This window comes from Drosophila willistoni (assembly GCF_018902025.1).
Source record: "Drosophila willistoni isolate 14030-0811.24 chromosome XL unlocalized genomic scaffold, UCI_dwil_1.1 Seg141, whole genome shotgun sequence".
Taxonomy (NCBI): Eukaryota; Metazoa; Arthropoda; class Insecta; order Diptera; family Drosophilidae; genus Drosophila; species Drosophila willistoni.
The window spans coordinates 12,942,809-12,970,579 of NW_025814052.1; the positions used below are offsets into that span (position 1 = coordinate 12,942,809).

Here is a 27,771-nt window from a genome sequence, read left to right on the forward strand (position 1 = left end):
GGAAGCATCTCCGACCCCACAAAGTATATATATTCTTGATCAGGATCAACAACCGAGTCGATCTAGCCATGTCCGTCTGTCCGTCCGTCCGTCCGTCCGTCCGTCCGTCCGTCTGTCCGTCTGTCCGTATGAACACCTAGATCTCGGAGACTGTAAGAGCTAGAGCCACCAAATTTGGTATGTAGACTCGTGTAGTATGTAGAGTGATCAAGTTTATTTCAAATTTTTGCCACGCCCCTTCCCGCCCCCGCAATTTAAAAAAAGCGTTTATCTCAAAAACTATTCCAGCTAGAGACACCATATTTGGTATGTATATTCGCTTAGTAAATGCACACATTTTGTATGCATAAAAACTTTGCCACGCTCTTTTCCGCCCCCGTAATTTGAAAAACTTGATTATCTCCCGTATTTTTTTACCTTATGCAATCAAATTTGGCACACTTAAATTTAATACTAATATCTATAAAATACTAAATTTGATCAAAATCGGACAAAAAACAGTCGAGTTATGCATATAAACGTTTTTCCATAAGGCCGGAGTTGGCCGTTGGCTGGTGGGGGCGCTAGGGTGCTCGTATGATTGAGTGAGCGAGATACTAAGATATGCTTGTAAGAAGCATGTGAAAATGCATTTGTTTAATAAAGTTGAAATATTTGCTTTACTGGTGTATGGTATACCTAAGTCGGCGAGACGACTTACTTACTTCATTTTTTTTAAATCGCTTTTTTTTATATAAAAAACTTGGAAAAACAACGATGCGCCACATTGCCCCGCTATTTTTGACAACGCCAATTTGGGGTATGTACGAAAAAACCGCTACAGCTTTGTAACGGTAAATTATATCGAAACGTATCTTTGAACAATAGTTCGACAATGAATTAACCTTTCATTTAAGTGCTCATATGAGAGGATACGATCAGGATATATGGGGCCGATTAGCCCCACTCTCCCCTACGTATAAACGAGTTTTACTAGGGACGGAGTTGGCCGTAAGCTAGTGGCGGCGCTAGAGTTCTCGTTTGTTTTTGTGAGAGCGAGTGCGAATTTAATAGACATACCTGGTGTATGGTATACCTAAGTCGGCGAGACGACTTACTTACTTCATTTTATTTTGAACTACAACCATCTGGCGATATCATTAATATATAGGCTAGATACATATATACTAGATGTAGGAACAAAATTAGACCAATCTTCATAACATACAATTTGTTAATTTAGTAACGAGTTTAATTTAAAACTAAATAAACTAAGCAGAAATCATAAACATAAATTGAATATATCTGGCTATTCTAGCCGATTGCATCATCATTATAGTTGAGGGTAACCGGGTAATTCGTGCAGATATGCCAAAAGAGGACAATACATTTTATAATATTTATTATTGGTCATTTCTATAGAGACAATGCAAACGTGATAAAATACGATATAATTGAGCTACCTGTTATATATATATATATATATATATACATATATGTGACTTTAACTGACCACTGGCCATTTGACCACATTAAAAACCGCGTTTTTAATCAAACAAAACAAACAGACGTCTCATGGCATAGAGAAAGATAGCAATAACAGAAAAGAGAGAGAGAGAGAGAGAACAGCAAAAAATTTGCCTAAATGTACCCAAAATTAGTTCATCAAACAAAAAAGTTCAATGATCTTTGGATCTTCACTTGGCCAAAGTCTGTTAATCTCTTAAACTTAATGAAATTGATTATATTGATTGCCAATCAACTAGCTACAAAGTAGATCTAATCTGTTTTTTTTTTATTATAATTGCTAATGAATTGATTTTCAATTGAAAGGTTTTTAAAATTTAATACAGATATTTCCACTAAACTTAATCTTCGAGACGTATATATAGTCATATATGTATAGTTAGTAAACAATAAGACACTTGCACTACTTTATTTTTGTTTAAACAATTCATACCCTGAACCCTTCTAACATGACTACGTCTCACATTAACTTCTCCAATGCGACTTACTTAATATAGGGTATATAGTAAGAGGGATAAACCCACTAAGCAATGAATTTCTTAATAGTTTCTTGAACTTAACAACGAATTGTGAAGAGGTTTCATTTCAAATAGTTTGTAATTTAATATTTTCGACTTTGATTTTTCATATATAATTTCAATCACATCATTCAGACAATCTATCTATATCTGTTCTTGTCTATTCCTCTTAAGCTTTAAGTACATATACTAGAAAATTTTACAAAGAAGACAGCGTATTACTGAATCGTTGCCCTACATTGCTTTCTCTTACGATAGATATAGATATTGATAATCGATATCCCCATTATGAATTGTGTCAAAACTCAAGTGGTTTACTTTACTTTAGGTATACATACAAAACAATTGCCTACTTATGTCAATGTGTCAAGTCTTTTCGAGTAGCCAAGACTGCAAGGCAGTAGTAGCCAAAAGATCCGATGCGCAAAAGATGCATTAAACTTGAACTAAATTCAATTAATTAAAAATAAAAACAAACCCCTATCAATTGCAACCCCTTGAAGCCCACTTGTAAAAGATAGAACGACAGGTGGGGGACAAATTGTTTACTTTAAATTTACATCAGTAGGAAATTCAATATGGTTTCTTCTCCTCTCCTCTCCTCTCGAAGTATATTCCTTTAATCCTACGTATGAAGCAATGCCAAATTGGAATTTAATGTTCCAGCCGAGTCCAGGTGTCCCTTTTGATCAATGGTAGAAAGTCTTCGAATGCATACATTATGCTCTCAATTATAAAATAAATTTGATCCTTAAAAAAGAAGCACGGTTTTTGAGTATAAAGATATATAGAAGATAAAATGAGTTTTGATTCTGCTGCTACTATTCTTGCCACAAAGTTGGAGTTGGTGTTGTTCCAATTTCATTGCCACTATTGGTAGATTTACTGATGTTGTTGTTGTTGTTGTTGTTGTTACTATTGCCTTTGTTATTTTCTGTTTTCTGTTGGTATTGTTGCTTGTGCTATTGTTGTTACTTTTACTTGTGCTATTGTTGTTACTATTATTTTTGCTGTGATTTTCTCCTTTGGTTTTACTTGTTTCTTGTATTGTTTTTATACCATACACCCATAGGGTGAAATGGTACATTAAAGTCGCCCAAATGTATGTAACAGGCAGAAGGAAGCTTTTCCGACCCCATAAAGTATATATATTTTTGATCAGGATCAACATCCGAGTCGATCTAGCCATTTCCGTCTGTCCGTCCGTCCGTCCGTCCGTCCGTCCGTCCGTCCGTCTGTCCGTCTGTCCGTATGAACACCTAAATCTCGGAGACTGTAAGAGCTAGAGCTACCAAATTTGGTATGTAGACTCGTGTAGTACGTAGAGTGATTAAGTTTATTTCAAATTTTTGCCACGCCCCTTTCCGCTCATGCGATTTAAAAAAAAGCGTTTATCTCAAAAACTATTCCAGCTAGAGACATCATATTTGGGATGTATATTCACTTAGTAAATGCACACATTTTGTATGTATTAAAATTTTGCCCCGCCCTTTTCCGCCCCCGTAATTTGAAAAAACTCGATTATCTCCCGTAATTTTCTACCCTGTGCAATCAAATTTGGCACACTTAAATTTGATACTAATATCCAGCAAAATGCCAAATTTGATCAAAATCGGACAAAAAACAGTCGAGTTATGCATATAAACGTTTTTCCATAAGTCCAGAGTTGACCGTTGGCTGGTGGGGGCGCTAGGGTGCTATAAAGTTCCCAGAACCTGGAAGTGACCAGGGATTCAGCATATTTCTAGTTTAAGGCAATTATATAAACATATTGAATTACCCGAAATTGATACAATTTGTTGAATTTTTATTCAGTGTTGCTTATAGGCAACATTTTGGGGACACATTTTGATTCGTTTCTACCATTGTGTTTCGTAGACGAACAAAATATTTTAATAAATATTTATTATAGGCTTGTACTTTTAACTTTTGTTTTCATACTAATTTATCTAAGTCATTATATTTGAAAATTTCGCATGGCAATTGAATAAAGATCAAAATGCTTTCATGCAGAACTCTATTAGAGATGTCTACAATTCGATTACAAATATCGAAAATCGAAATGTCATTAAATGTCAATTGGTGGGATGTAAAAAAAAAAATATCTCTAAACTTATTTTTATAATTTATTCTCATGGCCTGGGCTTACCTTTCTCTGTTTTTGCTAAATGTGGTGAGGGACAATAATTTAAGCTTATTCCCTCTCTCTTACTGCCAATTGATAGCGAAACAAAATATAAACAAATACATATATACAAAAACAAAAAAAAAACAAGTCAAACATGACACAATGACACATTTTTTTTTGCTCTCAGCGCAAAAATAAAGAAAGATATTTATTTGCATTGTGTGTGTGTGTGTGTGTGTGTGTGTGTGTGTGTGTGTGTTTGTCTTACTCCACTTTGCGTGTGTCCTAATTGTCTTTTTTGTTGTTGACAAGAGGGAAGCAGAGTGCGAGTGTGTGTGTGTGTGTGTGTGTGTGGGAGGAACATTATCATATCTTTCTTTGACTGAAACGCATTAACCTTTTGCAAAATGTTTTCATTTCTTTAGACTCTTTTTTTTTTTTTTGCCTTTAGCGGTTTTGTGTGTTCTTGTTTCAGTATCTGGCCAAAGACGTTGCTCGTGGCCTTCTTCTGTTTTGTTTTTGTCGATCGTACGTGCTCTTGGCCATCGGACAACGGACATACTTATTCATATTGTTTAGAATTTCCAGCACAAAACAGAAAGAGTGCAAAACAGGCTTATCAGAGACATAGAGAATCATCTTATTCTCAAGTCAGCCAAGTTTCAATCGAAAGCTTTGGCAAATAGAGAAAGCTTCTGCTTCTTTCAAAACACACACGCACACACACAAACAGAGACAGAGAGATAGAGAGAGAGAGAGAGAGACACACACACAGTGGTCCTTGGGCAGGCAAAAAAGAAGACATGTAAACAAATTGTTCAGGTAAAACAAGAATTTTATTACATTATGATTATTATGATGGGAATGACATGCGGTTGCTTGTCGCGACGGCTTTTGGCCAGGTAGCCAGCAATGTCATTTGGCCTTATCGTTGAAAAAGAATGCAATGTGTTTTTAATCGGTTTCAGTGTTTGGTTTCTTGCCTGTCGGCCCATCCTGCCTGCCTGCCGACCTGCCTGCCTACTCGTCCTGCCTACCTATTCAGGCTAAGCAACGATTTAAGCCAGTTGACTTTTCGAAGCCTTCGAGTGAAGTTGAATTTTTGGTAAGGAATTTACGTAAATATTTTCCAAGTGTGAATTGGGTGAGTGTGAAAACTGCTTAAGAATTTCCAACAGATTATTTTCTTTTGGTTAAACAATTTCCAACTAGTTTGATACCACTGTGCTGCAAGGAAGCCAAAGCTTATGAAATATGCCCTCAACTCTAGTGTAGTACTTCTTTCTTTGTCGCCCACAATGCGGCTCTCTCTCTCTCTCTCTCTCTCTGTCTACCACTTGTAGCTTGCGAAGCTTCTAAAAGATATCTCTAGTTATATCCATGAGCAAGCACATGACGACACTCGTTCTGTTTTAGTCGCAATTCGCTGAGGATGACAAAGGGAAAGAGCGAAAGGAAAGGTGGGAGAATGGTCCACTTTGTTTGACTTTTTCTTTGTTCGCTATGAGAGAATTCTATGGGCTCTCTCGCTTTCGCTTTCTCTGCGCAGAACTGAACTCTTTTGCTTCTTGATAATCTTGGAATTATGCACAAAGAAGGCTACTTGCAATATTCTCAGATGCAGAGACAGAGAGAGAGAGACAGAGACAGAGAGCAGCAGCAGCAACAGTTGACCGTAAACAGCCGCAGACGTCGCTCTGCCTCTGCCTCTGCTTCTGTCTCTGCCGCCATCGCCGCATTCTGCTGCAGCAGCAGCGCATTTGTTAGTTCATTTTGAGCTTCAATCATTAACGGTGTGTGGGGGCCCAACAAAAACAGAAGAAAAACAAATTCAAAAATTTCAATTAATAATGACAAAAAACGAAAAGAAGAAGAAAAATAACAACAAAAACGAAACAACGAAATAACAAACAAAGACACGATATATTCTGTTTATTTTAATTTTTTTTTGTTTTCGGTTTTCGAAATGTGAAATGTGCTTTGTGTTTTATGGCTTTAGTCTGTCAAATCAGTTAGTTCGATCAAGTTAGCTAGTTTTGGATGGCAAAAATCAACATGTCACTTTAAGGGCAGTTGTTGTTCATTACACAAATTTCGTTTCTACATAACAGTACATCTGAATACATTTCTATAAATATAGAAATATATTTATTTTATTTTTTGTGTTTTTTTTTTTTTGTTTTTGTTTTGACTTGACTGATGTAAACAAAAGCCAAAAACATCATAAAAACAAACTTCAAAAGTGGAGAAATTCTAAATTCTTGTTTCGTCCTGAAAAAAAAAAAACCTTAAAAAAGTCTCGAGTGCTGCGTAAATTATTTTGTGACGTCACAGAATTAGTGCGTTTTGTTAGTGTAAGAAAAACAAAAACTAAACTAAAAGTGAAAACTGAAAAAGTGATTGTGTTCCAAAATGTTGCAGGACACCACTAACAACAACAACAACAACAACAACATGGGACGCAAGAAACGCAAGCCAGAGCAGGACCAAGAACAACAATACAAACAGCATAAAGGCAACAATCAAGGACGTCAACACTCCAAAATGTTTTACAATTCAAATTCACGTCGATCATGGTCAAATGATCCCAATTATTTACCATCAATAACGAACATGACGACAACGAACAATTATGAGAATAAATCCCATGCAACATCAGCAACAACAACAACAACAACTGGAAATGCAATTGCAACAACATCATGTGAGTTTTCTTTTTTTTCTTTCAATTATTTTTATATTCCATCTTCTTGTTTTACTTTTGTTTCTTCTGTTTTGTTTTGTCGTTTTGCTTTAATCACCCCTTAAACGCATTGCACGTTTTAAGTGCAAATCAGCTGATTGACACATTCATGCACAGTGGTTGCAATGTGCTCAATAATTGCTGAAAATGGTCTCTTCTGTCTTGTAATGCACATTTTGAGTTCAATACATAGACTTAGTTTAATGAATTCATAAATTACCAGTGCGACTACTAATATTTTTCAATAATTGATTTAAAAATGGACTCCTACTTTATAAATTGAGCTTCCATTCCACTGTATTACATGAAATGCATCCTTATTATATAATCTGCATACCAAAAGACTTGAATACCTTGTAATTGGCAATACAGAAAGCCAAAACATGAGAGTACAAACCATTTTTCTGCTCTTTAATCTCGCTCTATTTGGCCTTTTTTGACAAGATGTTTCAGTTAAAAAGGCTCCCAATTTGACAAACAGATTTTATGGCACATAAATTGTTGTAAATCATATACATACACACATATACACATATGTGTGTATGTATATCCATTCATAATATACTTTGCAGATTATTGTTAACTTTGCATTTTAGTTTTCTTGAACAAACAAAACATTTGCCGCCTCATAATATTATTTGGGCGAAAAGATAATTTCATAAATTTTGCAAATTCTAGCTAAAAATTTGAAATTGTTTTCAAGTGAAATTTTGTTAGGCATTTTCATAGAATAAAAATATTTGAGTACCATATCTCTATATAGCAGAATTAAAGAAAAAACATTTTGAGAACAGACGAGATCATATCATAAGCAAAGAAAGAGAGAGAGAGAGGGGGGAAGTTAGTAAACTTTTTGTTTTTTATGCGGCCCTAAAAAGAATCAAAATAAAAAAAAATGAACAAAGTGTATTCTAAAGAAATCGCTTATCTTAACTTGTAAATGTTTCTCACTCTTACTCTCACTCTCTCTCTCTCTCTCTCTCTCTCTCTGGCTCACTCTCACTCTCAATGGTTTTGTTGTATTCTCAACCACTGTGGTGTACTGGCCAAGGATAAAAGATATATGTATATATATATAGGATGTATATATATATATGTATATTCTTGTATTTAAGTAGGTCCCCAAAGTGCAACAACATCAACAACAACAATTATTAAATGCGCCGGCAATATTTAAAACAACAAAGACTGAAAAACAGGCGAATGAACAAATGAACGCACTCAACACGGTTGTTGTTGTTGTTGTTGTTGTTGTTGTTGTTGTTGTTGTTGTTGTTGTTGTTGTTGTTGTTGTTGTTGCTGCTGCTTCTGCTCTGAGGTTAAGGCACGGCAATGAACTTCATGTTAGCCCCAGCGTGCGGCCTGACGTTTGTTTTCGAGGTTATATATTGTTTGTTCTTGTGTGTGTGTGTGTGTTGAAAGAGAAATTTGGCAATGGCATTGGCATTAGTCCGCCCCCCTCCTCCCTCCCTCCACCTCTGTACCATAATATACCATCTCTTTTCTGGCTCTTTTCTTTAACTGTATCAGCAGTTTTCGCTTAGCGCCTTACCAATTTGCCCCCCTCCCTGCCTACTGCACCCTACCTCAATACCGCCTACCCTACCCTACCCTACCCTACCCTACCCCACACCCTATTCTATACTCAATCAACAAAAAAAAAAAAAAACCATGTCGAAATGAACTGTGCGGCAAAAATTAAATAAACAATAGGTTCAATGCACTTAAAGACGCAGTAGAATTCAATTTGCGAAAGCACTAAAAACACATACATATACACATGCATATATGTGTGTGTGTGTTGATGTGTGTGTGTGCGTGTGTGCATATTGTTTATTGAGAAATATAAAGAAAGCTTTTGGTAAAGCTTCAATGCGATTTGTGTGTCTGTTTGTTTGTTTTCTTTCTGTGGCCTTCAAAAACAAATTGCACTAGGAAATTCTATTGCGAAAATTCTATTGCATTGAAAATACGTTGTGCGTCAAGTAATTTGTAATTTCCTTGATCATTTGTTACTGATAATAGGCAGAAAATGTGTAGAATCTATTGAAAAAAAAGGGACATTTGAGGGCATTTGTTCTCTAGATTACGTATACGCATCGTGAGCCACCTATTATCATCATCATCATTATCCGCCGTGTATTGACATTAACTCTACATACTTTTCGTTTTATTACCCTCTATTTATTATTATTCATTCTCATTCTAAAAACATGTTAAAAGAAGTTGTCAAAGTTTTCATTTGCTGTTCTCTATTTTGTCTTTATATAGACAAAGTTATTTGAATGTCTTTTAATCTTAACAATGATTAAATATTGGCTTTTTTAATGGACAATTTCAAAGACGTCTAAGCAGTTAATTTTTTATAGCTTTTAAAGACAATAAGAATAAAATATTACTCATACGCCACATGTGCACTGCACAAAAGGTTGATAGGAGGGGAGGAAAAGGGAAATGTCGATCGATATAATGTATATATTTATATTTATTTTTGATTTCAATTTAATTAAATAAACAAACTCTTCCGATCATATGACATAAGGAACTCTCTTTCTGACAGTTGTCTCGTTTAACCCTTCTCAAGCCCCGTACCTCCATTTCCTTCTTGTCGAAAACGAGGAGTTGAAGCAGGTGGCAGATAAATATATTTGTTCAATTACACACATACATATACATATATGTATGCATGTGTATGTGTAATTCTTTTATTTATTACTTCCTGATGAACAAAGAAGAGCAGCAACAACAACAACAACGTCGATAACAATGAAGGAAGTAAGTAAATATAAAACGTTAATTTCTTTTTGTTGTTGTTGCTATTGCTGTTGCTGCCCCTTTTCCTCCTTCTTCTGACCATGAGAGATCTCTAGATGCAAATTGAATGACAAGAGCAAAAATGTATAAACATGTTCATAATTATTATTTTTTTTTTTTCTTTATGTGAAGCGCATTTATGGTGCGTTATTTGCTCTGCTGCTGCTGCTGCTGCTGCTGCCTGTTGTCATTGTCATTGCCCTACCCCAACAATTTGCATTGTGCAATTGGTGATGAGGGAGAGAGAGCAAAACGAAGGTCAGTCCCAAGCAGCAGCAGTAGACCAGACCAGCCTCAAAAAAGGGAAAGGTTCAATCAACCGAAAGCCAACAGCAGGCAAACACGAGCGCGAACTCTAAAATGCGATACGATGCGATGCGAAACGACCCCTAGAACAACACCTGGGGTACTGACTTTTCCACCTCCCCCCGCTCTCTCTCTCTCTCTCTCTCTTGTCAACGACTTTGTCTGCAATTGCGTCTGCGTCTCTGTCTCTGGCCACGTGCCAGCTGTTTGCAGGAAATTTGCTGTCATTCAAAGAAATTGCAGTTCAAGCACCTGCAAAAAAGCCAAAAAAAAAATGAAAATGTTTCTAAATTATCAAAAAGAAACGAACAAACACACGAATTTCACCCTCTCTTTTTTCGGTATCTCTCTCTCTCTGTCTCTCTCTCTCTATGGCTTTCTAATGAAAATGCTTTCAATAGAAAAAATGGTTCGCTTCACCGATAAGCTTTTTTTTTATATTTTGTTCTTCCTATATTGACTTATTTTGACGATATCATTTGCTTTGCTTTGGGTGCAATAATAAATCGTTAAAAGTTTTTCAATATATCAAAGCTCTTTTTCTTCGATGGCTAAGTAGGGTGGGGGGGGGGGGAGGTGGGGGATAAACCCATAACTAGGATTTAATATTGGGACAACTGAACTGAATGTGGTTAAATAGCATCTAAAATATGCCTCTAATATATTACTTATTTGTCTCGTTTTTGTTTTTGTTGACTTGTTTTGGCTAAAATTTATGAAAAAACAATTTGCAATTAAAGAGAATTCTAAAAGGTTCATATTGAAGATTTGATTTTTGACTTTTGTCAACAAAAAAACACAGCAGCAAAAAAAACAACAAATGGTTGTTAAAAAATATTTGTCAATATTTTATGGCCATACATTAAGAATATCACGAAATTGCGCATTAAGACAAGAGCAACAGCATGAACTCGATTTAGATATAAAACCCCCCTTTCCCCCCTTTCCCAAGCCAACCAACCCAACACCACCCCCAAGCCTCCCACCACCAAAAAGAAAACAAATAAAACTTGTTATACAAATACATTTTGTTGTTGTTGTTGTTTTTGCTTTTCTGATCTGAACAATTAAATGGGCAATATGTACATAAATTTACTCAACAGATGTCCTTTTATTTAAGTGAGTTCATTGGCCAAGGAATCACTTGTCCCCAGTCAGATGATGATGAGACACACAAACACACACACATACAAAATCAATAAAAACGAGCCATGGCTGGAAGTGTGTGTATGAGTGTGAGTGTGTGGTGGTGGTGTAGAATGGGGGGGAGTGAGCTATAATGGAGTCACTCACTTAGATTCATTGAACCTCAGAGAGATATATTTCTCTGCGTGTGTGTGTGTGTGTGTGTGTGTATAGAGTTTATTTCATCAGACAACAGACAACAACAATCAACCATGGCCAAAAGCCCCGTCCTTTAGGCCTGATGAAATGTTATGTTTCTTTATCGGGTTAAGCAAGGACATACAGGGACACGTGTAGAAGGTTAATGGCTTTTTTATCTACATATATATGTATATGTATGTATATCTCTGACATGGGTCAATAAACCAAAAAGGAATAAGAAATCAATTCGTTGTTGAAGCCTTTTTTTTTCTGTTCAACACTGACGTGTCCGTTAGAAGTTGAAAGGTTAAACCAAATTGTGGGAAATTCTCATTACTCTGGGATTCATTATTTATGTATCTCAATCTATATGCGTATGATGTTTTTTTGACCATTATATTTGACGTCATTGTTTGTGCTTTTCTTTTCTAATCTCTTTTTTCTTTTTTTTTTTTTTTGTTAATTGAAAGTAAGCCAATGTTTAGCACTTTGATGGAGCGAATTATTGGTTAATTAGCTTATAAGCATTGCTAAGAGATCATGATTTGCAAAAATCAAAACTACATATTAATCGTTCCAAGTCAAAAGCTCTTTACTCTTATACTTACTCTTAGATAGATGTCTCTTGCGAACTCTCTCTTTCTCGCTCTCTCTCTCTCTCTCGCTAGTGTGACCAGTTTAAGCAATATCTTAATTTCAGTTTGAACTTCAAAGTTCAAACTATATGTACTTTAATCCATCAAAATTTACAATCTTATTCTCAACCAGGAAATACATTCTTTTAGGCAAAATTTTGCTACTTATTAACTTAGAATTTTGATAGTTTTTGTTGTTGTTAGCACAAATGAACCACATGGTGGTGGAGGAGAGAGAGACCAATGCAAGCATTCTCACGTGCTTGCCGATCGTGTCCCCCTCCCCCTCCCCCTCCCCCACACACACAACCATACAACAAAGTAAACTTAAGAGCTTTGCCGGCATTTTTAATGCTCTCCATTACTCTCAGTGCTCTCTCAGAGTGCTTTCGCCCCATTATACTATGGAAACGATCCCATCGTCGTCGTCGTCGGCATCGGCGTCGCACAGTGGTTGCGCCCATAGGCCAAAAGTCAAAAAATAAATCACAAAATATGTTGACAAAATGTAATCATATTGTCTAATAAATGTCCAAACTACTGAATGGCAACCCGATTTTATTTGGATTTGCAACGGGACATTCTAAAAATAGCATTGAAATCATGAACACGTGTTCGTTTTCGCGCAGCTGTAGCGCTCAGTAAGCTTTTTACGCATTTAAAGTTGCACTTCAAACAGGTCGCACGTCATATTGAGTGTACCAAATTTAATTGTCTAACATGAATTTTGAAGTTGAAGGTATTTACTTTAAATTCTGATATTAATAATTAGCCAACTAATTAAAATGTTGTTGTGTAATTAATTTATTTGTTTTAATCTTTTTTAAGTGTTTTGTGAATGTCTTTTTTATGTTTAGTTAGACTTTTAGTTGTGATGACATAAAATACCACAACGGAGTTATATGTCATCGTATTTGTCTGACCTTTACGGTAATAAATGCGTTAGTTTAGCTGCGGATATTGGCGGATGTCTGAACTAACGTAAAAAAACCAACGACGTCTTACATTATTCAAGGTCAGTTTTGCGCTGCAAAACATCTGTTTGTCGAACTGTGCTGTTGTTTTTCGTTCTGTCTTCGTTGTTTGTGGTTATGTTTCAGTTTGCGAATTTATTTATTAACTATATTTATTTTGAATTTGGCAGACAATTTTTATAAGTGTGTTTTTGTACGCATGTTTATCTTCGATCGTTGGTGCAAAGAAAAAGGAACGAATGCTGCAAAACTAAAGATAATCATTGAAATGGTAAACAAAGAAATTGAAATAAAAGGCTACGTTACCGACCTGGATGTTGTCTCGAAACGAATTACGTACATATGTAAAAGAATAGCAACTTTTTGGGGAAAGTACGATCGCAAGAAATGTTCAGTGATTAAATATCAAGGTGTTTGGCTGAATGAAAAGGAGAGGATTTCTTTGCGCTGTGCCCACAAGATGTCCCATTCAACACCCAAAGAAACTGGTCGGCCGAAAATAGATTTTATGGAGTCTTCTAATAGAACAAAACGTCGTAGAATTGCTACGCCCCTATTGTTATAGGGGTGAAGGAGGGTGGCAAGGAATATGTATGACTTGAGACATCTTTTATTACTTATTATTTTTTTATACAAATTTGGAAAACATTTCAAAATGATATCTCCATAACAACAATTTTTTGTCACTCGCTCTATACAAGCGCGACCACTGTAGTGGGTGTAACTTTTGAAGGAGGTTGAATTTGATCAATTTTTTTTATGTTTTTTATTTATGTTATTTTTATTGAATTTCGGAAAAAGTTTCAGATTTTTATCTCCTCTAGAAGTACTTTTGGCCGCGCGCTCCATACAAACCCAACCACTGTGCGTCGTTGTTGTCGTCGTCGTTGGCGTTGTCGTTTCTCCCCTTCATTCATATTGAGCTTGTCAAGTTGGTTCAAAATTTCAGTCAACATCCCGCCGTCGTTACAAACGCAGGCAATAAGAAAATTGTGCGCTATATTTTCTTTTATTAATTAAACAATTTTTTTTTTTGTGTCTCTGCCGTGTGTTCGACTTTCGCGCGTATCGTTTATTATTTTTCGGTTTCAATTCGTTTTTCTCTGTTTTTTTTGTTGCACAAAATTTTTTTAGTGAAACCTTTGTGAACCAAAAAATAAGTACAAAATTAACCAACTTGAAAAAAAAGAGAAATAGAAAAGAAAAGCATATATTTTACTTTGGCTGTTGTGTGTGTGTGGTCGGCGGCTAGTAAAATCCCATGCAAATCAGTTACGCCAGATTTGCAAGGCAAAACAATGGCGTTAATTGTGCTACAACAACAACAAAAATTACAACAACTGCAACTGCAACTGCATCAGGAAGTCAAAAGGCAACAAGGCTATATCAGCCAAACGCTTTACAAGCCAAAGGATATTATTGAAACAACAGCAACAACAACAACAACAACGTCATTAAGTCAAAGACCACAGAAATTTCTCAAACTAAGCCGACAACGTTTCCCCACAACATTGTCCCATTAAATTTGAGGCCAGAGAAGGAAAAACAAAAAACAAAAACAATAAACACACACACACACACGTACACACAACGAAAAACGACAAAAAATATATAAAATAAAATATACAATAAATATACAAAATACCAAAACCAAGAAAGTCAAAAAAGAAAAAAAAAAAGTGTTAAAAAAAGTGCCCAAAAAAAAATAATAAAATTTCAAATAATAATCCTAAAACATAAATTCCCAAAAATGGAGCAAATTTCAAATTATTTCGAGCACATGGATTATATATCCTTCAGTGTTATAGCCTTACCCTGTGTGGTTATAGCCGTATACGGATTTCTACAAGTGGCCAGTGGCCTGGCCAAAGGCAAAAGTAAGTGACACATGACTCAGACTTGAGTTAAGACGAAACCACGCAAATCACTTTGTTAAAGCATGTTTTATTTTAAGAAACTCTTACCACATACATTGGAAGAAGCTCTGACTAATTGTAAGCTTAAATTGAATTTTTTAAGCGAAATTTTAAAATTCCTGTGGCAAATAATGACTTATTTAGTTTCCTTTTATTTTGTGTGTGTGTGTGTGGTTAACTAAAAAATTTGTATATCAAATTTAGTTACATTCTTCTTTTAAGATTGATGTCATGTCCTAGTTTGGAATAATAATTTCAATCTATTATCAACACTTGTCAAAATTTAACCTAATCCACATTTCTATTTTTTCTTTTTGGCCTGGTCTAAATAAGATTGTTGTTAACCATCTCAAATAGGGGCATTACCCAGAAACAGAAAAATTTATGAAAATTGCGGTTAAACCGTGTATATTTATTATTATTTTTTTTTTTGTTTAATACAAAGCGCGTGCAGAAATTTTAAATAAAACGTTTTTTAATAATTCTTTTTTTGGGCTTTTGTTTCTATAGACAAAAATGAGTTTTAACAGGTGCATTTAACTTGGCCGTTCTGTTTAAACTTCGTCATCGAGTCGGTCTTTCCCAAGGCCTCTTGTCGCCTCCCACCCCCTCGCCCCCCCCTTCCCCTTATATACATATTTGACGTAGACGTTTCTTTTTTGGAATTTGAATGAATTTTTGATACTAATAGAAGGAGAAGAAGATGGAGGAGGAGGCGTTAGCTCATTTAAAAATAGCTAAACTAAAAAATTTATATGTCAACAAAACGTTTAAAAACGCTAAGAAACTTGTTTGACTAAAGCCCGCGGGAATTAGATGGGAATGGAAATGGGCAACTGGGAATGTGCGTGTATGTGTGTGTGTGTGTGTGTGTGTGTTATATATACCTGACCTATCTTAAGGTTATTAAGATTCACATTTCGATTTAGATTGCTTTGCTGCTTGACTGATTCTTAAGTTGTTTGATGGCCTATTTGAATTTGGCAGAAAAATGAATTGAATGAAGTACAGTGAGATCCCCTCATCACCTCTTTCTCCACCACTTGAGGAACCCCAAATTCAAGTTTCTTTTAGTGTGTGTGTGTGTGGTTTTTATCTATTAACTAAATAAATGTTCATAAATTTAGCACGTCAAGTCACTTTGCTTCTTTTTATATATTTGTTGATGTTGTTTCGTTTTATTTTCTTAGTGTGGTTTACTTTCTTTTTCATTGAGAAAGGTCTGTCTACTGTCGACTGGGCCCCCTCATAATCGTAACCGAAACCCATTAATCTTTCTATTCGCCAAGTGAAAATCATTTAATCAGCGCTCACTTTGATAACAAACCAAAGAAAACAAAATAAAAAACCTGCACTTGAATTTGGGTTTGTTCAACCGGCTTTTCGACTTGAAAGTCACTAAAAAAGAATTGATTTTAATTGGATTTGCAGTGGATTATGCAAGCAAATAACTATAAAATTCTCCATTTGATTTTCCGCATATAGGAAATTCTTCCATTTAAATGCTATGAATTAGTTAGCATAAACAAAACGCCAAAAAAACGAAGCAATTTAATCAAAATGTTGTTGTTGTTGTTGTTGTTGTTAGTGTTGTTCTTCTACATCAAAATCTTTAAATGAAATAAATAAATTCTCTAATCATTTAAGCCAAGACAATTTATGAGCATTTAATTTTATACATAAACATTTTGGGGATAAAATGTTTGCAATCTCCTACCCTCCCCTCCCCTCTTCTCTACCTCCTCTTTTACTTGGCCCCCCCCCTCACTTGCTCTCGTTGTTGACAAAGAGTAAAAGTGTTGAAGTTGTTGAAACTGTCAATTAGCCTTAATTTTCAAAATGTGTGAAAAATAAAACAAAATAGAAAAAAAACTCAAAAAAAAAACGATTTCGTAAAATCTCATGATGCAACTTGAGAGATACCCTACATATACATTTGTATACAATGAGTGAGAATAAAATAGAGAATAACATTTTAAATTTTCCCTTAATATGTGGGCAGATCTACAGATCATTTTGAGAGCGGAAATTGGTTCTAGTTCGAATAGTTCGAATCGTTTCTGGAGATCGAAATCGAAGCACTTTCATTACAGTGTATACCCTCATTCAAAATGGGAGCTAATCAAAAGGGGAGAGAGAGAGAAGAGAGGGTATATAAAAAAGTAAAACGTAGAAACTTTTCTCTGCTCCTACTCGCCACCTCTCTCCCTCCCACTCCCTTCTTTCATTGTGTTTAAGAGGGCCCTTGACAAATCTCTAAAAACAAAAAATCTGCTTCTAAAGCAACGATAGATACAATTTTCAACTGCAAGTTGTTGTTGTTGTTGGCAAATTGGTCACACCTAATTAGGAAATAATACTTACATAACAGCAAAAGCCATCCCATAGAGAGTGAGAGAGATAGAGGCAAATGTGGGTGTCTCTCTCTCTCTCTCTCTCTCTCTCTCTCTCTTAGTGTGTAGGTGTTTCCCAAAATTGAAATGAAAGTTTTGCTGGTTTTTAAGGTCACTTTACTTCATCTCCATGCACCTTAGACACTTATTCTTCTTCTTCTTCTTCTGCTTCCTCTTCGTGTGTCGGGTTGACTCTCGGTTTTAACTTGGCAAAGAAAGTGAGACACACACACACACAGACACATACACAAGTCGAGTGTTAAACAAGTAAATAAAGTTGCTTAAGCAATTTCACTCAAAAATTTTCAATTATCACCTCATGGTAAGGCCCTATCTAAAATTTAATCGCATCACATATATATATATACATATATATATATATATATATATATATACTACATGCTTTCTAAGGACATCAATTACTGTGGTTAATACAGATTGCTATCGTTTTATTTGAAATGTTTGCACTTGCATTTAATTAATAGCTATTATTATTATATATGACATATAAGCGAGAAATGTTTCTCTCAGTGCTATAGAATATATATATATATATATATATATATATATATAGATTTAAACGTATTATTCATCATTCATTTCAAAATCATAATTATCATACATTTTTGGCTAGACATATAGCCTAAAATAGTTTTAATCACTTTTTCAAGTTGCTTCCATTCATCATTTAAGTATTTTTTTTTTTGTCTATCTATCTATGTGTATGTGTGTGTTTATAAATATATATACATATGATATTTTGAATTGCCTCACGTTTCAACAAAAAACAGAAAGAAAAAAACAAAAACAACAGCCACAGCAAAGTGAAAACGAAGTTGTTAAATAAGAAGTTCGAAACCCAACCGAAAAGAAAGAAAAACTTTCGCTTTGGCTTTGGACTTGGCCATCATCATCATCGCCATCATCATCGCAGTCAGAAAGAAGCAACAAAAAATATATAAACTGGAAATGTGACTCGACGGGGTTCGCTCGATCGAGCGACCGATCGACCGACCTTTCTTATGTCACGTATGTTTATACATTTTTTTTCTTTTTCGTGGATATTGTTTTTTTTTTTCGCTGATTTTGAATTTCTTTGACTTTTCACTTTTTGACTTGAGGCACACACACACAAAACACTGGAAAAAAAGAAATAGCAACAACAACAAAAGCATGTTATTTATGAATCTTTTGTGGCTTGGCCCCGGCGGTTGCGATTATGTCACGACACACACGACCTTCTCCCCCCGTTCGCATGATCATGGGCGTGATTTCTAAATTATTTCTGATAATTTTCATTACCTACCACTTCGTATCACTGGCCTGCTGCTGTTGGGTTCTATCTATCTAATACGGCAAACCGAAACTAAATGCCAAGAAATTAGCATAAGAGTTCAAATAAATTAAGTAAATAGAAAAACGAATAAAATAAAAAAAACAACAACAACAACAACAAAGCATGGCACCAACACACAAAACGATAAGAACATGTTTGTTTTTTGTGTCGTTTTTTCTCTGATATCACTTAAAATCACAACTAATAATCAAAATCATATGATGATAGCCAAACCCACCTCCCCTCCGCATAACAGTTTATTATTATGTAATCAGATCAAAAGCATGGACGAAAGTCTAGAAGGAAGAAAAGAAAGAGCTATATCGTTTACATACTACAAAATGTGTTCAATTTGTTGGTTATTCTTACAAAAAGTGGGATCTCTTAAATATAGATCAATATCTAACTTTACAACAAATTTCTTAAGAATCAAATTGAAATGGGCCAAGTTGTAAGCTATATAAAAAGGTCAGTGCTTGATTACTGTGAGGAATAAAGCAAAGTAAAGACGATCGTTTCTATTGAAAATAATGTCTCTTAGTATAGATCAATATTGAAAATGGCTAAGGTTCTATCCGAGGCCGTATTATAAGGTTATAAGATGCATAAAAAGGTGAAAAATGGTAGAAGAAAAGATTGAAAGTCACAAATCTAAGGATAGGAGCGCGCCCCCTGTGAATACGCCACTGTTTTTATGAGAATCCTTTGCAATAAGCATTTTGACCAAAGCGAGATTCATGTTGCTGCTTATCTAATCGACATCTAAACGACGACATTTCCCATGTCCCAAAGAACCTTAACCCCAAAGTCAACTAAAAAAAAAAAGTGCGACGGAATTGGTAGTAGAGACACCATTTAGCTGATAAATGAAATGGAATAATTTGATTTTTTTTAGTTTTGATTTTGGAATTGTTTTTTTTTTTTTTCTATGTTGTTCGAGTAACATCTGTCTGAAATTTCACCATATGTGATTTTGTTTGAAAAGATTAGACACAACAACAAAAAAAAAAAAAAAAAAAAAACTTATTTGCCAAATGACACAACAGAAAATGAAATGAAATTTTAAATGGTTAGATAATCGTAAGTTAACGATTTTCAGTTCTCACAAGATTCTCAGGCGAAATTTGCATAGCCAAAGTAAAGAAATTAGAGAAAGATTTAGCTGATAGTAAATACCATTACCTACACAGGTGTAGAGAGCAGCAAATGAAAGCGAATAAAAATAGAGATCAAGCGATAGAGAGGGAGAGAGATAGAGATAGTTTTTTTTTTTTTGAGACATTTGAACAATCAAATGCTTCTGCATTTCAATTGGCAATTGCTTAAGACATATATCCGTCCCATGGCCATTTGGTTTGAATTTCGCGTTTTGTGTGTTTGGCCTAGTGAAAATTACTTTTGACAAAATGCTCTCAAACGATCTTGGCCAATATGTTGACTTCTCTTCTCGGTCAACGCTCCCCCTCCTCCCCCTTGTGTCACTCTCTCTCACTTTCATAGATTTTCATATGTTTTCATTCATATGTTTTCTCAAATGATGATGATTATAATTATAATTATAATAATATATAATGTGTGTGTGGGATGGATATAGAGGGTAGAGGGTAAATAATATATCTACATAAATACTAAATATATATATAATTATATATATGCTAGTGAGATGGTATATATATGTATATTGTTGTCATTTATATGTATTATTTTTAACACATAATATCAACACAACCGCAAACCTCGAATGATTTATTTGCCTTGCCTTTTGGCTTTTGCTTTGCCTCTGCCTTTGCCTTTGCTTTGCCTTTTTTCTCTGATCTGCTCTGACTTTGGCTCTTGTGGCAGGCGGCAGCAAAAAAGTAATCAAAGTAATACAAATGAGAGCACAATTTATAAAAATAAACAACAAGACAACACACACACACACACACACACACGGCTAAATGAAAAACAGTAAACAAAATCAGAATCAGAACAAAACTAATATATATCTTTTGTTGTTGCTTTCTTTCTCGGCCAGCAAAGATCTCCTTCTCTATATAGTAGAACAAGGGCAAGTCAAGTCTAGAGAAATTGATGGCAAATTTTGATGCATGCCGGCAGCTGCCTCTGCCTTTGCCTTTTGGCCACTGACACAAAAAGAAAAACCAAACTAAACTAAACTAAACTAAAGACAAACGCAACTGAAGAATTGTGACAGAAGGCAAACTTCTTGTCACTTTTCTATATAATATATCAAATTGGCAATCCATATCAATTTCTATTTCTTTTCGCTATAAGCGGCGATTGATTCGATACATTTTTTTTTCTTGTTGCTAATGATGATGATGAATTATATCGGGTTAAGCGTGCTGCCGCCTGCCTACGTCGAATGTTTGTCGGATTCCGCTCTATATATATATATATATTTTACATAATTCAAATGGTTTTATGAAACGTGACACATTAACTTGTCATAATGAGAAATGACTTTGTCATAATCCCGCACAAGCAAATCAAAGATGGGAAAACGCTTGAGGAATTTTCTTCGATTGTAAAATTTATATCGTTATGAAATTGATTGAGAGAGGACTTACTAGATTCAAAGCCATCCTTTAATTCTTTCTATAGTTCATAATTCTTTTTATTTATTTAGAAGTTTTGTAAATTTTTGTGTTGATATGAAATTGAGATTTATTTTCTAAATAGCTAAAATACAGTCTGAGCAGTCAGACTTAGCAAATTCTAAGGGTCTAAAATTGACAAATCTCCATATATTAAGTTTTATTCTAGTTTTGTTTGAGATGACAAGCTAGGACCAAAATGTCCTTGTGATAGTTTATTCTGTCCATCAAGTTTAATGTAATGTAATAGAAAATTCGAGCGGTTTAAAATGATTTTCAAAGGCTCTAAAACTCGGATGAAAACGCATATGCAACTATCTTCGAAAACTGCTTAATAACTTATTAAATCTAAAAGCTAATCTGGTAAAAACCTTTGATCTTGAAACGTTTTTTTTTGTAAGCCAAATATCTGAACATATAACTTGACTTGATATTTTGCACGTAGCTTTTCTACCATTGGCAACTTGCACAGACACTTACAAACATATACACACACACACATGGATATATACATTTTATATATATATATATATATATTTGTATATGTATTTTTTGGCTTTTTTTCTTGATTTAATTTTTAAATAGAAAGTAACCTCAATTGCACTTGTAAAAAATATAAGTAAATAACATTGGGAATAAAATAACAAAAGAGAGAGAGAGAGAGAAGAGAAAGAGCTAGAGAAAGAGAGAGAGAGAGAGAGAGAGAGAAAGAGATAGGAGTGAGGGGATATAGAGAAGAAGAAGAAGAAGTCAAGTAAATCAGCTCAGATTGAGTGAAAGGCCTTATAGAAGACCAAACCAAATAGAAGAAAGAAAAAAAAAGGCAAAACACGCCACAAGCAACAACCAAAAAAAAATACAAAAAAAAACACCTGAAGAGGAAGCTCAAAGAGAAGAAATTACATGACGTTGACGACGATGATGATCATGATCATGATAATAATGATGATGATGATCATAGTGAGAAAGTAAGTGAGGTGAGCCAGTGGCAAGTTAAGGCATGGCAAAGGTAAAATAAAGCTAAGGTAACAACATCATACAAATATATAAGATTGGCTTTCTTTTCATGGGCGGAAGTAAATTATTAATAAAGAGGGAAAGAGAGAGGGAGAGATGGCGAGAAAAAGAGAGAGAGAGAGAGGCAATTCTATTGTGTGTTATACAAGACAAATCAAAAGGAATTCAAGCCAGAAAAAAAAAACGCTAGAAAGAGAAGGGTAAAGACTGAATAATTGAAATATTTACTCATTCACACCAAATCAACAAGTCAGCGCGCCCACCCAATCAAATACACACACACACACACACACACACACTGAATATATATACCCCAAAAGATATATATGCACAGAGTTGTATTTTGATTTTGATATTTGCAATTGGAATGCCATCAGCGACCGCAAAATGAACAACAGTGGGCGACAAACAAATTGTAAGAGAAAGAGGCCAACATGAGTCTGGGTGCGGGTGGTGGTGGTGGTGGTGGGTCAATGAGGCGTAGAGATAGTGAAAGAGAAGAATCAAGTACTTGACCGGAGGAGCACCATATCATCCCCCCCTCATCCTGCCCACACTTTGATTATCATGACGATAGACACAGGAGGAAATGACATCATCAACAAGAACAATTCTATATTAAGAAGCGATCTGCCCAACTATATATCCCCCCCACCACCAAAAAACAAACAAAATCTAAAACAAATTTCATTCAATTCAATGAAAATTCATTTCTGAAATGCACTTTCAAGAGTTTTCTTTCTTTGGAAAGTGAAAAACTTTTCTCGTTGCTTCAAAAAGGGTTTCTTGCCTAATTGCTTGGGCAAATAAATCAAATAATAAAAAAATGCCATAGATAGTATCTCTCTCTCTCTCTCTCTAGTTAGTTAATGCCAAGAAAGATGAGTAACCTTGGGACTGGTATTTTTTGTAGTTTTTGGCGTAAACAAGAAACGTATTAGTCATTTTACTGGACATGTTCCTCTAGGCCATCAGGTGGAACTATTATCTCTAGTTTCTATTCAAAAGTGAATTGTGTCAACATTGTAAATAAATCCAAAAATTTAAAAAAAAACTAGTCTAGTTAGGGGAAAAATTTGAAATCAAAAATCTAAACAAATTAGCAAGTTTACACTTTTAGATTTTCATCTGCCACGAAAGAATCTTTCATATACACACACACACACATACACACATACATATGTATTTGATTTTGTATTTTATTTCTCACAGCTTCTTTTCAATTAAATTTAGTTGCAATTTTTATTTTTTTTTTGTCGAACAATTCGAGAGAGGCAAAAAAGAAAAGAAAATGATTTGTTTTGACAAGTGTCAAGCCTTTCGGTTCACAAGATTATTATTATTATTTTTAGTTCTTATTATTATTATTACGACAATTTGTTGTTGTTGTTGGTTATTGTGGTGGGTTATTGTTATTGTTAATTTTCGCATTGTCAGAATAATGTCAGCATCATAGAATTCTGACAGCTAGCACGCGGATGGGAGAAGGCGCGGACTTTTCTTTCTGTTTGTTTTTTCTGTTTTTTTTTGCCTGCTTAGCATCGTTCACAAAACGAAAAATACTTAATAAACAAAATGTTTAAAGGATGAGGAGAGGAGAGGGGGAGAGGGGGTAAGAGGGGGTGTGCGTTTTGCGTTAAAATAGATGCATATTAGTTTATTTTTATATATTTGTTTTGCTTCGCTGTGGGTGTAAACACAAAGTTCCATAATGTTTCCAATTAATAACAATTGCCAATGTTTTTGTTGGGGTCTTTTGGGTCTGAGAATGGGAATGGGAATGAGAATAATATTATTAATATTTCACACACAATGACGCACATTGCGTTTGCGTTTTTCTTTTCTTTTCACTGATTTGCCTTTTTGTCTCATTGGGTAGAAGAAGTAGAAGAACCTTTTTCCTGTTTTTCTTTCTTATCTCATAAATTGTGAATTGATAAGAAAACCTTAACCAAAATATAAATACTTCCGCTTGTGAGGGAGAGAGAGATAGACAGACAGAGAGTGAGGGGAGAGGGGCACTTCTCTTTCTACCTCGGAAGTGATTTGATTAACGTAACAACGACGCACCTAAAAAAATAAACGTTTTTTGTGAAATCGGAAAACGGGGCCGGGTCGGATCGGATCGGGCCGGGACGGACCGGGACGGGCCTGGGTCTCTCGATCGTCAGTCAATTGAGCATAACAGGAAAACAAATAATTGCCAAATGTCGTCAGAGATTGACTGGATCCTAAACAAAGTTTTTCAATCACATGGCGGGCCACATACATACATATGTATGCTCGTGTGTGTGTGTGTGTGTGTGTATTTATTGTTGTCATCACATTGTAGTCTTCCTGTTTCTCATCTCCAGCCGTAAGAGTACGTGTATATAGAGTGGGTCTTACATCAATCTAATTTAGCCTCTGAGTGTGCTTTGGCTTTGCTTTTGCCTTTGCTTTTTGGCTTCTGTGTGTGCGCTGAAGCACGTAATTGAATGCGAATGGCTTAATTTTCTACTGGATTTATTTTTATGACCGCACACAGACACACACACACACACACACAAACATAAGGTACATTTAAGGTAAAGTAAGTAACTCTGAGAACTTTAACATTTCCGGTTCTAATCAGTTTCAACTATACTAACAAAAATGTCTTACTTATTTTAAATATTTTAAACTGAACTGTCTTCAATTTGCACTGAACCCCTCGATTTATTTCTCTATACGTAAGAAAGGAAAATAACAGATGTTGTCAGTCTCTCTCTCTCTCTCTCTGGGAGGGAGGGGTTAAGGAAATATCTTCTCAAAGGGTGTATAATCATCATCATTCTGCTTTTTTGCCTCTGCCTTTGTCTCTTTATCTGTATTGTATGACCAGCCGGCAAAAACTTTTGCGCATGCGTTCTCAATTTTTCTCTCGTTGTTGCCATGCAAGCCTCAAGTTGAGCTTCGGAATTTATATATGCCCTTACAATACTCTATTGGTGCTACAACTCCCAAGAATACATTATACTTTTGGTCTTATAATTAGTAAATAATTAATTATATCTTCTGTTTTTTAGTGAGAAGTAACTGCAAATTTCTAAAGAATTATTTTCAGTTCCCAATAATACATCATCTTGTCCTTCAGTTAGAAGCAGAATATACTATTATCTTCAAGTTTGCAGTTATTTGATTACATTTCTTATATAAGTTTTAAGCTTAAACTTTCAAAATCAGACGAAAAAACAGATTTTTAAAACCCATTTTAATATTAAGTATACGCATATTGATATTGAGTATACGAGCTTTAAAGCGGATAATTGAAATATTACTATATTTTGTATGAAATGTAATTAATATTTCAGGTTCAGTATTACCCCTAGGCGACATTTTGTGGAGGGGGGCAGTATATTCGTTATATCCGAATATAATGGGGCGACCCCACTTTCAGTATAGCTTTTCTTGATCCTGTAGAAATCCTCATTCATTCATCTCTCTGCTGAGCCGCAAAGAAGGGTATTGCCAGGTCGGTAAAGTTGTGTGGAATGTTTTGCTGTCGCTTGGGGTATTTTTTTGTTTTGTTTTTTCTGTGCCATTTTGCTTAATGATCGCATTTTTTTCTCTTCTTATTTTGCCTTTAGGGGGGAGCGCTTCTTCTTCTTCTTCTTCTTGTTCACTATACATTTTATGGCATTTGTTGTCGTTGTGTGCGTTGTTGTTCGTGCTCTGCATTCTGCCCGCTTCCTTAGTGATGATGATGATGATGTTGGTGATCTTTTCTTTCTCATGTGGATCGCTGTTGGTTCGTCGGAATTCATTCAACTTTTGGGCGCGCTCTTTTGCTATACATTTGTGTGTCTCTCTCTCTCTCTCTCTCTGTGTGTGTGTGTGTGTGATCATGATGATGTTGGTGCCACAATTAGAATTAGTCGATCGGTCATTGCATTTCCGTTTTGGCACTGTGACATCGGCAGTGGAGAGGGAGGAGAGGGGCAGAGGGATGGAAACACTTTGCACACGTGCCGTTTTGTTTGAACTCGTGTGCCCTTTCAACTATGTACTATATATGTGTGCGTGTGTGTGTGTGTATAGGTGTATGTACGATTTCGATCTCGTTTTGGTATTGTCAATCAGTTGATATTATTTTTCGTGTGTGTAGTTATTTTGCATTTCAAAGCACACATTGATTGGGGAACTGGTTTATTGGCTACGCAATTCCATTCAGGCTTTCTGATCTCCCCCTCCCTCTGCGGTTCTCTCTCTCTCTCTCTCTCTCACCCTCTCCCTGGCTCGATCATTTGCTTTTTACTCATAAATCATATGGCTTTATAGCCTGCCTAATACAACACATTTACGCCTCAAATATATATGAGGCGTGGCATGGATATACGATTCACTGTCTCCCTCTAACGTGCGCGCGCGCGCGTCTTGTCGTTCCATGTGACTTTTTGGGCAGGCGGTAAGAAGGAGAAGGAGAAGGAGGAGGAGACATGGGGTTGGATTCGCTTTTTTTTTGGCGCTAGGCACGAGCAGGTACCTGTTTATCGTAGTCATCATTGACGTGTGTGTGTGTGTGTAAGTGTATGTGCGTTTCGTTCACTGCCTTTTATTTATTTATTTATTTATTTTTTTTTTTGATGTGATTTACATTTATTTTGACTTTAATTTGTTCGTCTTTTTCTTGTTTTTCGGACGAAAGTTGATGACATTTTGATGACATTTTAATAAGGATCTATCCTTTCGATAACAGGGGGGGGATCAACATTTCGATAACATAAAGGATCAACTCTTTCCCTTGGCAATTCGAAACGTAATTGGTTTAACCATTTGTCACATGAGTAACCCACAATGCCTTGGTGTGTGTGTGTGTGTGTGTGTGTTATACCTACGTGTTTTTATCATTGAAATGGAAAATCTAATCTAAATAGGAAGACAAAGAGTGGGAAATAACAGAGAGAGAGAGAGCGCAAGAGAGTAGTTGGAGCACGTGGTTTGAGCCTGGGTAAAACAAGAGAGAACCATGCACACAAGAGTGAGTGTAAGTGTGTGTGTGTGTGTGTTGTGAGTGTGTGTGTATTTGGACTTGCCCAGTATCTTGGGCTTTGGCCTAGGCTTGATCATCAGAAAACACGAACAAAACGAATTGAAATGGAATGGAACGACGGACCGACGATACGATAGCAGCGACGACTATACCACTACGTATACGTAATGTGTGTATGTGTGTGTGTGTGTGTGTGTGTGTGTGCACATATGTAGTCAAAGTCTCCCCACCACCTCACTTATCAGCGGGGTGATTCACTATGTCGTCATCAATATCAACGTAGTAGCTAGCACCCCGCCACAGAAATTGTATATGAATTGTGTATGACTGGGTTTTTTTTTTTCTTCGGTGTTTTTGTATTTTTATTTTATTTAATTTTTTTTTTTTTTCTTTCTGTTGTCTTGCTTTCTTGCTTTCTTGGGGCGTCTTTCTGCTTGCGTTTTTATAATGGCGGGCGGACTAATCGCGGCGTCATTTAGTTTGCTTTCAACCGCAGGTGCAGTCAGTCACAACAGCAAAAACAAACAACAAGAAAACAGTCAAGTGAA

General features: G+C 35.5%; 1 protein-coding gene across 5 annotated transcripts in view; it reads left to right on the forward strand.

The window, feature by feature from the left end:
* Positions 1-5,265: 5,265 nt before the first annotated feature.
* Positions 5,266-27,771, forward strand: part of LOC6641459 (protein kinase 4) — a 32,829-nt gene continuing 10,323 nt past the window's right edge. Inside the window, exons 1-2 of one of the 5 annotated variants that reach the window (XM_047011162.1) lie at positions 5,266-5,296; positions 6,574-6,856. In XM_047011162.1, coding sequence (XP_046867118.1) covers positions 6,607-6,856 — 250 coding nt within the window. In that variant the 5' untranslated portion in view covers positions 5,266-5,296; positions 6,574-6,606. Of the gene's footprint in view, positions 5,297-6,363; positions 6,507-6,539; positions 6,857-14,680; positions 14,828-27,771 lie in introns of those variants that run through there. The other 4 variants (XM_047011160.1, XM_023175148.2, XM_047011159.1 and 1 more) reach the window with 4 other exon arrangements.